Raw genomic sequence first — 13,838 nt, 5'->3', positions numbered from 1 at the left:
GAGGAGCCCGTCCCCTCCGCTTGAAGGCCACGTCGACGGGTGCGAGCCTTCCAATCCCCTCACACACAGTTCCCCGCCCGCCGCCTCGGGCAGTCCTGGGACCTGTGCGCGCCCGCGCCACACCCCCTCGGGCCTGGGGCGCGCGGCCGCCGCTCGCGCCGGAGCGTGGCGTGCTCGGGGCCACCTGCTGCCTCGTCGTCCGAGTGCTGGCACGCCCGCTGCGTGCCAGCCCGACCCGCACGTTCCCAGCTTAGGACTCTGCGGTCCGTAACTGCGGCCAGTAACATCCACAGGCTCGGCACACGGACTCGGACTGCTGGCATTTACAACTGGACCCTTCCCCAGCTGACCACGGGAACCCGGTGTCGCGGGCTTTTGCTCCCTTGATTTCTTTCCTCCTTTTTCTGTAAACAGTTTTATTGCTATGCAGTTTGCCTATCACATGTCGCCCACTGGAAATGTATAACTCAATAGCAACCACGTGCGGCCATGCCTAGTATCTAATACTACAACATTACTATCAACGCAAAAAGAAATTGAGAAGCAGTACACCTTCGCTCTCCATGGCTCCTGGCAAGCACTGAATGCAGCTACTGGCTATAAGCTCCTTTGTCCTGCACATCTCAAATAAGTGCAATCACAAACCATGCATGGCCCTTTTGCTGACTGACTTTTCACTTTGTAGTACTTTAAGGTTTATTTATTTTTATCGGAAAGTCCGATACACAGAGAGAGGGAAAGACAAAGATCTTCCGTCCAATGATTCACTTCCCAAGTAGCTGCAACGGCCAGTGCCGCGCCAATCCGAAGCCAGGAGCTTCTTCCAGGTCTCCCACGCGGATGCAGGGTCCCAAGGCTCTGGGCCGTCCTCCACTGCTTTCCCGGGCCACAGGCAGGGAGCTGGATGGGAAGTGGAGCTGCTGGGACTAGAACCGGCACCCATATGGGATCCCAGGTGCATTCAAGGTGAGGACTTTAGCCGCTAGGCCACGGCGCCGGGCCCTCTTTTTCATTTCTTCAATGACACATAGGTCATTCAGTAGCATGTTATTTAACTTCATGGAGTTTTTAGTTTCTTCTTTTCTTCCTGTTACTAATTGTTTTGTGGCTTTTCATTTAAGGGGATGTATCGTAACTGTGTAATGGAGGCTCTCATATCTAGTAGCATGTTATTTAACTTCATGGTGTTGTAAATTTCTGTTTCTCTTCCTGTTGTTGATTTTGTATTGTGGCTTTTCAGTTAAGGGGATATATAGTAACTGTGTAATGAGATCATCATATCCAGCTGTGAGGATACAATACAGTATCCATCTCTACTCCCAAAGATGGACTCCCAATGCAACTGTTAAACTATATCTTGACAATAGGATGCTAGACTCTCTGCCATTGTCTACGTCCACAATGATGGACATATGACTGTGTATGAAGAACTTACATTATAGTAATAATATAGGGGAACTCAGAGGTGGCAGTAGGAAATTCGGGGAGGAGGGTAAGGAAAATCCCAGGGCTTATGGAACTGTATGATAAAATGATAATAATAAAATAAAAAGTAAAAAACAAAATGTGGGCCTGGCGCCGTGGCTTAGCGGCTAAAGTCCTCGCCTTGAATGCGTCTTGGATCCCATATGGGCGCCAGTTCTGGTCCTGACAGCTCCACATCCCATCCAGCCCCTGCCTGTGGCCTGGGAAAGCAGTGGAGGACGGCCCAAAGCCTTGGGACCCTGCACCCATGTGGGAGACCTGGAAGAAGTTCTTGGCTCCTGGCTTCGGATCAGTGCAGATCTGACTGTTGCACCTGCTTTGGGCGTGACTCAATGAATGGAAGATCTTCCTCTGTATATCTGACTTTACAATACAAATAAACTAAATAAATAAATCTACAAAAAGATATATCCTTTTTTACTGGAAAGGCAGATTAACAGAGAGAAGGAGAGACAGAATGATCTTCCTTATACTGCTTTACTCCTGAAATGGCTGCAACGGCTGGAGCTGAGCCAATATGATCCAAAACCAGGAGCTAGGAGCATCTTCTGGATCTCCCACGCGGGTACAGGACTCCAAGGTTTTGGACCACCCTCTGCTGCTTTCTCAGGCCACAGGCAGGGAGCTGGATTTGATGCGGAGTAGCCGGGACATGAGGCAGCACCAGCACGGATCCCGGCACTTGAGGGAGGTGTGACCACTGAGCACTGCAGTGTGCCCCCTGCTCCTGTTTCCTTTTGTCTTTCTTTTTAGATTGAATTTTTTTTTTTTTAACTTTTACACAAGAGAGAAATTGATCTTCTACTCAGGGCTACATCAAGTCAATGCCAAGGGGCCAAACCCTCATCCCATCTCAAGGTCCTGGCTTTTTTTTAAAAAAAAAAAATACGTATTTTTTTATTTGGAAAGGCAGATATACAGAGAGGAGAGACAGAGAGGAAGATCTTCCGTCCGATGATTCACTCCCCAAGTGAGCCCAACGGCCGATACTATGCCGATCTGAAGCCAGGAGCCTCTTCCGGGTCTCCCACGCGGGTGCAGGGTCCCAAGGCTTTGGGCCGTCCTCCACTGCTTTCCCGGGCCACAGGCAGGGAGCTGGATGGGAAGTGGAGCTGCTGGGACTAGAACCGGCACCCATATGGGATCCCAGGTGCATTCAAGGTGAGGACTTTAGCCGCTAGGCCACGGCGCTGGGCCCTCTTTTTCATTTCTTCAATGACACATAGGTCATTCAGTAGCATGTTATTTAACTTCATGGAGTTTTTAGTTTCTTCTTTTCTTCCTGTTACTAATTGTTTTGTGGCTTTTCATTTAAGGGGATGTATCGTAACTGTGTAATGGAGGCTCTCATATCTAGTAGCATGTTATTTAACTTCATGGTGTTGTAAATTTCTGTTTCTCTTCCTGTTGTTGATTTTGTATTGTGGCTTTTCAGTTAAGGGGATATATAGTAACTGTGTAATGAGATCATCATATCCAGCTGTGAGGATACAATACAGTATCCATCTCTACTCCCAAAGATGGACTCCCAATGCAACTGTTAAACTATATCTTGACAATAGGATGCTAGACTCTCTGCCATTGTCTACGTCCACAATGATGGACATATGACTGTGTATGAAGAACTTACATTATAGTAATAATATAGGGGAACTCAGAGGTGGCAGTAGGAAATTCGGGGAGGAGGGTAAGGAAAATCCCAGGGCTTATGGAACTGTATGATAAAATGATAATAATAAAATAAAAAGTAAAAAACAAAATGTGGGCCTGGCGCCGTGGCTTAGCGGCTAAAGTCCTCGCCTTGAATGCGTCTTGGATCCCATATGGGCGCCAGTTCTGGTCCTGACAGCTCCACATCCCATCCAGCCCCTGCCTGTGGCCTGGGAAAGCAGTGGAGGACGGCCCAAAGCCTTGGGACCCTGCACCCATGTGGGAGACCTGGAAGAAGTTCTTGGCTCCTGGCTTCGGATCAGTGCAGATCTGACTGTTGCACCTGCTTTGGGCGTGACTCAATGAATGGAAGATCTTCCTCTGTATATCTGACTTTACAATACAAATAAACTAAATAAATAAATCTACAAAAAGATATATCCTTTTTTACTGGAAAGGCAGATTAACAGAGAGAAGGAGAGACAGAATGATCTTCCTTATACTGCTTTACTCCTGAAATGGCTGCAACGGCTGGAGCTGAGCCAATATGATCCAAAACCAGGAGCTAGGAGCATCTTCTGGATCTCCCACGCGGGTACAGGACTCCAAGGTTTTGGACCACCCTCTGCTGCTTTCTCAGGCCACAGGCAGGGAGCTGGATTTGATGCGGAGTAGCCGGGACATGAGGCAGCACCAGCACGGATCCCGGCACTTGAGGGAGGTGTGACCACTGAGCACTGCAGTGTGCCCCCTGCTCCTGTTTCCTTTTGTCTTTCTTTTTAGATTGAATTTTTTTTTTTTTAACTTTTACACAAGAGAGAAATTGATCTTCTACTCAGGGCTACATCAAGTCAATGCCAAGGGGCCAAACCCTCATCCCATCTCAAGGTCCTGGCTTTTTTTTAAAAAAAAAAAATACGTATTTTTTTATTTGGAAAGGCAGATATACAGAGAGGAGAGACAGAGAAGAAGATCTTCCATCTGCTGAATCACTCCCCAAGTGGCCGCAATGGCTGGAGCTGAGCCAATCTGAAGCCAGGAGCCCAGAGTCTCCTCCAGGTCTCCCGTGCAGGTGCAGGATCCCAAGGCTTTGGCAGGTCCTCAACTGCCTCCCAGGCCACAAGCAGGGATTGGGTGGGAAGCAATGCCACCAGGATTAGAACCAGCGCCTATATGGCATCCTGGCGCATGCAAGACTGGACTTAGCCACTAGACTAATGCGCCAGGCCCATCCTGGCTTCTTACCCAGCATCCTGCTAATACAGTCTGAGAAGCAGAAGATGTAAGGTTTAAGTGGCTGTGCCTTGCCATCCAAATTGGAGTTCTGGGCTATGAGATTTGGCTTGAGCCAACTGTAGCCCCAGGCCAACCCCAGCTATGGAGTGAAGCAGGCAATGGAAGATTTCTCTTATTTATAGTAGGCCAAAGTAGACAAAATTTCCATGATCAGATAAATGGATACACAAAATGTGATCCATGCACACAAAGAGTATTACTATTATCCAGTTACAGTAAAGAGCAAAGCTCCAGCCCATGGCACAACCTCCATTAACCAATATTAGGCAGTGAGAGAGGCCAAACTCCAAAACACACATTGTATGGCTCCACGTCTCTGCAACTCTGTAACAATCAAATCCATAAACACCAAACATTGAGATCAGGTCAAACTGGTAAATTGTACAGCCCATAAATGTCCTAGTTGGAACTGAGCTGGTTAATGGCTGATTTGGGGTATTTAAAAATATATACTTATTTGAAAACTAGAATGGGGCCCGGCGCTGTGGCCTAGTGGCTAAAGTCCTCACCTTGAACGTGCCGGGATTGCATATCGGCACCGGCTCTAATCCCAGCAGCTCCACTTCCCATCCAGCTCCCTGCTTGTGGCCTGAGAAAGCAGTGGAGGACGGCCCAAAGCCTTGGGACTCTGCACCTGCGTGGGAGACCCAGAAGAGGCTCCTGGCTCCTGGCTCAGCACCAACCGTTGCTGTCACTTGGGGAGTGAATCATTGGACGGAAGATCTTCCTCTCTGTCTCTCCTTCTCTCTGTATATCTGCCTTTCCAATAAAAATAAATAAATCTAAAAAAAAAAAAAAAAACTAGAATGAAGGAGAAAGGGAGTGATGAAGTGGTCTTCTATTTTCTGATTTAACCCCTAAATGCCCCACACCTACCAGGATGGGACCAGGCTAAAGCCAGGAGTGAGCCTAGAACTCCAGCTTGGTCCCCTTGGTAGTGGCAAGGACCAACGCACAGTGCATTGTCGGGATGCTGGATTACCCACACAAAATGTTGCGTTATATACAGTAGTTTAACCCCTTGAGCCACACCAGTCCCAGCTGATTTAGTAATGTCAATTTTTGCATTTGAAAAATTAAAACTATAAATTAAAAGGCAAATGCCACACAGAGGTACCACAGCTCTCACACTGGCTCAGCATGCATCCCCTACTGGGGCCAGCACACTGGGACAGGGCCTAGGGAAGGCAGCTGAAGACAGAGCGAGCTGCTCTGCGAGCACAGCCAGTGACCAGGCATGTTGTCTAGGTGGCTATGCTGTTGGCTGGCACTATGTTGGAGCACTGTGTGGATTCCCATACCCCGTCTTTGCCTACAGGAGCAAGCCAGTAAGGAGTCAGTTGGGGGCAGAGGCGGGACCCAGCTCTCTTCTGAACTCCACATTCACACGGACCCCAGGTCCCCAAGGACTCCAACCAGATGTGAAAGAAGCCAGCCCACATTGTCCCAGAGCTCACCTACCTCGCCTCCTCAGCCGCCAGCTAGACAGGGGGCGCCTCTGCCTTGGAAGGCTTTTCTAGTCCTAGCTAACGGTGTGCATCTCCTTCCCTGGCCTAGACCACATAAGGCTGCCTCCACCCCCACCAGCTGCACTCCAGCGATTCAGACTAATCATCAAGGTGCTGATGCTCCAGAGGCTACAGGGTGGGTCACCTCTTCCGGTGACTTCTCAAAGAGCACAATGGGCTTGGCACAGAGCGGCGGGGAGCCCATGGCTCCTGAGAGCCCAACAGGCTAGCTCCTATGCCCCTCTCTACTGTGCCCCAAAGCACGCTGGCCTACTCTACCTCCTGTCCTCCCTAGGATCCTACATGGCCCATGCCAGGCACAGTGCTGAGGACCCAAGAGCACTTCACTGCCAGTCAGGACTTCCGGCCACGGCTGAATGGGATGCACGTCTTCTGCCTCAAGCCAGCCCACTGGCCACTGCCATCAGCTCTGCATGTTGGCCAGAGGCGAGCTGGCGTGCTGCCCATCATTCACCTGAGCTCTCTTCTCCCTGCTTCCTGCTTGGCCACAAGCAACCGGGAGGAGGGCTGGGGGCACACAATCAGCCCAGCTTTCTCAGCCTCCCAGAGCCAGGCCTCGGCTTACTCCTGCACTGCTGTGGTGCCATGTGAAGGGCCGCAGCTGCTGATGCTGGGGGCTCAGAACCCATGAACCTGCCTCCTGTGACTGGACTGTCACTGCAAGTGGCCCCACGCAACAGAGCAGGACTGGCCACAGTAGAGTGTAAGTAGTGACCGCAGGGAACTCACAGCAGCCCACAGCAACAACATCACAACCCAAGCAGAGTGTCAGTGCCACACAGATGCTGCAGGAATGTGTGTGCCCATGGGGTCAGCCGAGCCTTCCCTTGCACACATGTGTGCTTCTCCTGTTCCCCCTCCACTATGCTGCCTGCGCTGCCAAACATGCTCTCTGCCACAGTTGGCATCGCAGTGAGACTAAGTAGGCCAGGGTGGCTGGGGCCTGGACCGCACCGGACTTTCTCTCGGTGAATGAGGTTCCTGAAGCAAACAGGCCTCCCCACGACGTAGTGCTCCGAGCAGGGTGGGTGAACTTATTTATTGGAACAGGAAAAGGAAGGGGATCAGGGCAGGGGGAAGTTGGGAGCTATGAAGACGCAGGAGCGGCCCGCGGTGGTCCAGGGCAGCTGAAGCCTCACAGCTTCCTGGACACTCAGCGGATCTGGTGAGAGGACGAGGCGGGTGCAGGAGCAGTGACAAGTCTGCCCGGCCACTGTGTCCCGCCCGCACCTGCCAGTCTGGCCCCGCCTCCTCACCGTGTACTTGTCCCACTTCTTCTCGGGGTCGTAGGGCTCCCAGCGGCTGGCAGGGAAGATGTGCTTGTTCTTCTCGTACCAGCTCCTCAGCACCACCTTGCCAGCATGCGACTGGGGAAGGGTATAGCTGAGCTCGGACACCTGCCCGCCCCAAAGCATCTGCCCAGGCACGGGACCCAGCCCCCACAGCACATGCCTCATCCTTCTCCACGGTGGCGTCACTGAGCAGCCGCACGTCATCATGCACGTCGAAGTTAAAGAGTGGCCCTGCAGCGGGACACACGTGTTGCAGCCTCCCACAGCCTCCCCTGTACCCGGGCACCAGAAGCAGGCAACAGCTAGGGCCAGAGCACTCACCACTCTTTCCTCTGGCCTTGGTTACAATGAAGTCATAGAAGCTGTGATGCTAGGAGTCAAGGACAGACAGTGCTGGCCTGCAGGCCGGACTCCACCCCCCGCCGCCTCACGTGGGCCCGGGCCCAGGGACTCACATGCGGGATGATCAGATCCTCCTTGATGTACATGAGCTGCTCCACGCCTGCCGACCTGAGGACAAGAGAGAGGGGATGCATGGGCAGGTGGGCAGGTGGCACCTCTACTGGAAGGGGGCAGAGCCAGAGTTGGCACACAGGGGCCACTCCTGGAAAAGCAGGAACAAGCCAGGCGCCCCATGTCCGGGACAGGGAGCGCTGACCCTATAGGTCCCTGTACACACACGCACGGCTCACCTGAGCTCACTGAAGTCCTTCCGCAAGATCTCGAGTGCTTTCTGCAGGAACTGTTGCATCGTGTTGCCCTTCTTCATCTGCAAGAGATACCAGCAATTAAGCCAAGGGCTCGGTAGCAATACAGAAGCCCTGAGGAAGGGCTCTCCAGGGACTGCGGTTCAGGCCGTCAGCCTCACCCAGCCGCCCTCCGGATCCTGGTGGTGTGTGTAGGGAGACTGCAAAGTCAAGAAGCTCCTCCTCCGAGCCCAAGGGCCACTGGGCCCGGCTGCTCACCTTGACTGTGCGCCGGTGCCCGGAGCCGTCCCAGTAACTGAAGGTGATTTCAATCTCCTCACCTGCAGAGCACATGTGCCTCTTGGCCTCCACGCCCAGGTGTCCCCACACACCCAGCCCGAGCCTTCCCAGGACTCGGTCCGCTGCTCAGGGCACTGTGGGCTGAGCCAGTCTGGGCCCCGACCTGCCTATCGTGGCCCCTGGCCCGGGCACTTACTCTTGATCTTCTCCTGCTTGGCTTCCCACTCCTGCCGCAACTCTTCCCGGAGCCGGTTCTCCTCCTCCTAAGACAGGAAAGCCGCCCGGGGTGAGCGCTGCTCCCCCAGCGAGCCTCAGCCAGGGCTGGGATGGGGAGTGGGTCAAGGTCAGGGCTGGGACCAGGCAGCCTTCACCTCGCGGTCTCGATCAGGCAAGAAGCTTGTGTCCACATCTGGATTCTTCCCTAACTTCCTCTTCTTCGTGGTGACCTCTGGAGCAAAGGGAAGTGAAGACTATCAGCATCATTCTAGGAAAAAGTCTTGCTAGCCTCCTGGCTTCGCAGGCTCCCTGCAACACACTCAGCAAACCAGTGATCTCTAAGGCAGCCAGAAACTCTTCAGCCGGACGCTCCAGCAGATTCCAGAGCCTGCTGCGCATTACACTCACAGGAAGGGGCTGTGACACAGCACGTTAAGCCACCACCTGTGGTGCTGGCTTCCTATAAGGGCACAAGTTCGAGTCCCAGCTGTTCCACTTCTGATCAGCTCCCTGCAGATAGCCTAGGAAAGAAGCAGAGGATGGCTCGGGTACTTGGGCCCCTGAACTACATGGGAGACTTGGGTAGAGTTCCTGATTCTTGGCTTTAGGCTGGCATAGCCCCAACCATTGTATCCAGCTGTGTAGTGAACCAGTGGATGGAATATTCAGTTATTCCACTTAACAAATAAATAATACAAACAAACAAAAATTGGGGATGGTGCTGTGTCGTAGTGGATAAAGTCACCATCTACGACATTAGCATCAAGCTGCCACATTTCCCATCCAGCCTCCTGTATGTACCTGGGAAAGCGGCGGCAGCCAAGTGCCTGCACCCTGCACCCACATGGGAGATCTGAAGTTTCTGGCTCCTGGCTGCAGCCTGACCCAGCTAGGCCCAGCGAACCACTGAACCAGCAGATGGAGGCTTTCTCTCTAACCCCGCCTTTCAAGTAAACAAACTTTAAGAATCACAGTGAGGGTTTTCACTTAACAAACAAACAAAGAAAGACACATTGGACCCGGCACAACAGCAAACTGGCTAATCATCTCCTTGCAAGTGCTGGGACTCCATAAACGTGGCAGTTCATGTCCTGGCAGCCCCGCTTCCTATCCAGCTCCCTCCTGTGGGAGACCTGGAGAAAGCTCCCGATACTGACACTGTCACACACTGGCTTCGGATTGCCGCAGCGCCGGCCGTTGCGGCCACTTGGGGAGTGAATCATCGGATGGAAGATCTTCCTCTCTGGCTCTCCTCCTCCTCTCTGTATATCTGACTTTCCAATAAAAATAAATAAATAAATAAATCTTTAAAGCCAAAGACACTGCAATCTGGTTCCCAGGCCTCTAGGAATGAAACCAAGGGCGAGCTGAGCCCACCAAGCAGTGTTTATAACCCTGTGGTGACGCCCACCTTGCCCCAGGCCTGCACCTTGCCCACACAGCACTGGAACCCCAGCATGCAGCCAGGGCCACATGCCACCATGGCAATATTTTAGATACAGCCATTATATAAGTATATTAAGCAAAACCTGCTACCAAAATCACACTTGCTTCCTTTTCTGTGTTTTATTATGGCTCCTAGAACATGCAGGTGGCTTTCCTCTTGGCCCCCCTCTTGGTAACTGTGACTGTCCACGTGCTTCACCCTTCCCCCCCCCAGTGAAATTTCTCAGCCTTCAGGCCCAGTTCAGTTGCCACCGTGTGCCCTGAGCCTTGTGACTGCCTCAGAGAGGGACTGAGCCCACAGCACCCCATGGAGCAGGGATGCAGCACGCAGCGGTGCCTGCGCTGCCCAAGTCGCCCAGACAAGCACAGCTCTGAAGCTCTGTGGCTGTATCAGCTTAGCTGCAAAGTACTGCAACTGAATGATCAATTGAGAGACTCAGCACATGCAGCACCTGCCAAAAGCACATGGAGCACCTGTGGCAAGCAGCCACCATACTGGCAGGGCAGACGCAAACATTTCCATCACCGCACACTGAGCAGCCAGCCCGCTCTACATTGTCCCTACCCTCTGCAGTCTGTCCCACGTGGCACTAGTCCCTCTTCTCCATGTGTCCTTGCCCAGAGCCATGAGCAAGACCGTGACACTGAGCCTTAAATACAGGTATAGATGGGGCTGCTGCTGGGGTGTAGCAACTTAAGCTTCTGTCTGCAATGCTGGCATGCAAAATGGACACTGATTCAAGACACAGTTGCTCCACTTCTGATCCCACTTCCTGCCGATGCACCTGGGAAAGCAGTGGAGAATGACCTAAGTGCTTGGATCCCTGCACCCATGTGGGAGACCCAGAAGAAACTCATGGAGCCTGGCCCTGCTCTGACCATTTGGGGACTAATGCAGTGGGATGGAAGGCAGACCTCTTTCTGACATTCTCTCATTCTCTGTCTCTCCTCCTAACTCTGCCTTTCAAGTCAATTAAAAACAAATCTGGGGTCTGATACAATGACTCAAGTGCCTATGCCAGCATCCCATATGGGCAATGGTTCCTGTCCTGGCTGCTCCCCTTCCGAACTAGCTCCTGGCTTATGGTCTGGGAAAGCAGCGAAAGATGGCCCAAACCGGAAAACCCAGAAGAAGCTCTTGGCTGGGCCCGACATGGTGGACCAGCAACTAAAGTTCTCGCCTTGCATGCACCGGGATCTCATATGGGCGCCAGTTAGTACCCCAGCAGCTCCACTTCCCATCCAGCTTCCTGCCTGTGGTCTGAGAAAGCAGTCGAGGACGGCCCAAAGCCTTGGGACCCTGCATCCATGTGGGAGACCCAGAGGAGGCTCCTGGCTCCTGGCTTTTGATCGACTCAGCTCTGGCCACTGTGGTCACTTGGGGAGTGAATCATCAGATGGAGGCTCTTTCTTTCTCTCTCTCTCTCCTTCTCTCTGTAAATTTGTCTTTCCAATAAAAATAAGTAAATAAAATATCTTTAAAAAAATAAGTTTTTTAAATAAAAGGTACAGTGGTGGATGGTATTGCAGAAATTGCCACCTGCAAAGTCAGTATACCATATATGCACCAGTTTATGCCCAGGCTGTTCTACTTCCAATCAAGTTTTGCCTGGGCAAAGCGCCACAAAATGAACCAAGCATCCAGGCCCCTGCCACCAGCCTAGGATGAAGCTCGTGGCTCCCGGCTGCCCGCAGCCACGGTCACTGTGGCTATCTGCAGAGTGAAGCGGCAGCCACGGTCACTGTGGCTATCTGCAGAGTGAAGCGGCAGACAAACGGTCAGTTTCTCCAGTATGCTCTGCGACTCTAACTTTCAGCCAAATAACTACTTTGAAAAAATAAAAACTTAGAAAAGAAATTAACTGAAAAGTGGTGTGGTGTTTACAGTGGGGGTGGCGCCATGGCTGCACTCGCCCCTTCTACAGGCAGGGATGCAGGACAAGGCCCGGGGAGGACGAGCCCACCTGCAGCTGCAGGCCCCTCTCACCTTCCCTCTCCAGATCCTCCTCATCCATGGCTGCCTCATCTTCCTCCTGGCCCTCCTCCTCCTCCTCCAGGGTGAAGGACAGACTAGAGATCTTGCGCTTGGCCTCCTTTTTGCGCTCCTTCTCTCGCAGCTTCTCCAGCTTCCTAGCAGGAGGGACAGGGGGCCATCATGTCCCGAGGGGCCCCGAGGGGTCCCTGCCCCAAGCCCAACTCCCCTTTGTGCTCAATGGGGCACACACAGCTGCAGCTCCTTCGACTGCTCCTTCTTGGCCAGCTGCTTCTCCCGCTCCTTCACGAGGGCCTCCTGCTTGGCCTTCATGTCATTCAGGGTCACGAGACCTGCGAAGCAAGGAGACGGCAGAGGGCAGGGATGAATCCCCGCGGGCAGCGAGGCCCCTAGGCTCGGGACAGGAGGCACCTGCGCCCTGCTCACCCACGGTGCTGGACTTGAGCTCTGCTTCCACAGCGTCGTAGTGTGCAGAGAACTTCTTATCAATGTTGGATTTCATTATGTTCTCCTGCCCAGGAGGAGAGCGCGCTGAGCACCAGCCCTCACCCCGGAACCGACACGTGGCCTCCAGGGCAAGGAGTTGGGGAGACCTGACCCTCAATTCACTGCAAAGCAACCTTGCAAAAGACATACATGTCCGCTTTGCAGTGTTGACAGAAGGGCCTGTGAGCATGCAGGGAACGGGCGGCTGCCTTCTGGTGCTAAAGCAGCCGTCTCTGATCCCTGTGCAGCTGGGGGGGGGCCTCCAGCTGTCCTGCTGGGGACCAGTGCTCCCTCTGCACTCTCAGATCAAGGACCCTGCTTGGCTTTGGCTTATTTTAGACTGAAGCACAGAGGTCAAGTGACCCAGCCAGTCCCAGTGTTGCTATCCTCCCTCCTGAGCCTGGACACTGTCAACAACTTCACTGAAGCCCCAAGCCCAGTCAGTGCCACTGACATATCTCTGGGGTCTGCAAGGGTGGCCGGCAGGACAGAAATCTACCTGCAGCTTGCCAGGGTGTCCCTGTCCCCGAGTTTGTTTTCAGTGAGGCAGCAGGAGGCCCCAACGACACTGGGTCAGTGGCCCTCTGAAGCCCAGCCACTCTGGCCCCTGGTTGAAGCAGCGTGTGGGACTCCTGCAACTTGAATTTTCCTGGCCTTTGATGAGCGTACAAAGGGTCGGTGTGGAGACCTGCCTGGGACCCACGGCAGAGAGAAGCGGGTCAGGGTGCACTCTGCTGAAGGGGTGGGGTGAGAGCCGTGCTGGTCCACACCCCCACCACCAACACAAGCTGGAGGCTTGCCACCAGCCAGTGGGATCGGCCTCATGCCGAGCCCTGATTCTGGACCCATTTTACAGATGACAGCTGTCGAGTCCTTTGGTCCCCAGCTGGAGCAAGGAATGGCCCCCCGTCCCCGGCGGAGAGCCTGTGGAGAGCTCCGAGCGCGCCACCCCAGGGTTTCCCAGGGCCCGAGGGTCGCACGCGGCCGCCAGAGGGCCCGGGCAGCGTGCAGGCTCCAAGGCGCCCAGGCTCGCACCTCTGCTATCCGCTGCTTCATCTGTTCCATTTGCTCGCGCTGCTTCTCTCGCTTCTTCATCAGGTGCATGGCGCGGCCCGCCTCGCTCGCAGCGCCCTTGTACTGCGCCATGGCGGCGGCAGTGACAGCAGCCCGGCCGAGTCTCAGCAGTGGCTGTAAGTTCCTGCTGAACGCGACGACGGCGACGGCGGCGGCACAGTCAGCTGACACGTGACGTCAGACACAGGCGATGGCGCGGGTCCCGCCCCCCAGCATGTGATCGCCGCCGCCGGGCCCCGCCCAGACTGCTTTTCCCGGCTGGGTTCCCGCCCCCAGGGGCCACTGTAGTCCTACGCCTTTGCCTGCCCCTCGCTGGCGGCGGGGCTGGAGACCCTGGCTCCCTGCGTTTCCTCGTTAACCCCGGCCCTAAGTTCACCCTCCACTT

The 13,838-nt window shown here is 53.9% G+C and overlaps 1 protein-coding gene across 1 annotated transcript; it reads right to left on the bottom strand.

Annotated features, from left to right (window-relative positions):
* Positions 1–6,978: 6,978 nt before the first annotated feature.
* On the bottom strand, positions 6,979–13,588 carry FAM50A (family with sequence similarity 50 member A). The gene is made up of 13 exons (XM_040974635.1): positions 13,415–13,588; positions 12,320–12,404; positions 12,126–12,225; positions 11,888–12,030; positions 8,610–8,686; positions 8,435–8,501; positions 8,218–8,279; positions 7,945–8,021; positions 7,708–7,762; positions 7,574–7,622; positions 7,413–7,483; positions 7,217–7,327; positions 6,979–7,122 (listed from the first exon to the last, which is right to left on the bottom strand). The coding sequence occupies exons 1-13, from the start codon at positions 13,523–13,525 to the stop codon at positions 7,114–7,116; spliced, it is 1,017 nt and encodes a 338-aa protein (XP_040830569.1). The 5' UTR covers positions 13,526–13,588; the 3' UTR covers positions 6,979–7,113.
* Between the last annotated feature and the right edge of the window lie 250 nt (positions 13,589–13,838).

The sequence above is a fragment of the Ochotona curzoniae genome, unplaced genomic scaffold (genome assembly GCF_017591425.1).
Source record: "Ochotona curzoniae isolate NIBS_2020 unplaced genomic scaffold, NIBS_Ocur_1.0 contig_2469, whole genome shotgun sequence".
Taxonomy (NCBI): domain Eukaryota; kingdom Metazoa; phylum Chordata; class Mammalia; order Lagomorpha; family Ochotonidae; genus Ochotona; species Ochotona curzoniae.
The sequence above is the reverse complement of the archived record's forward strand: the minus strand, read 5'-3'. Positions and strand labels throughout refer to the sequence as shown.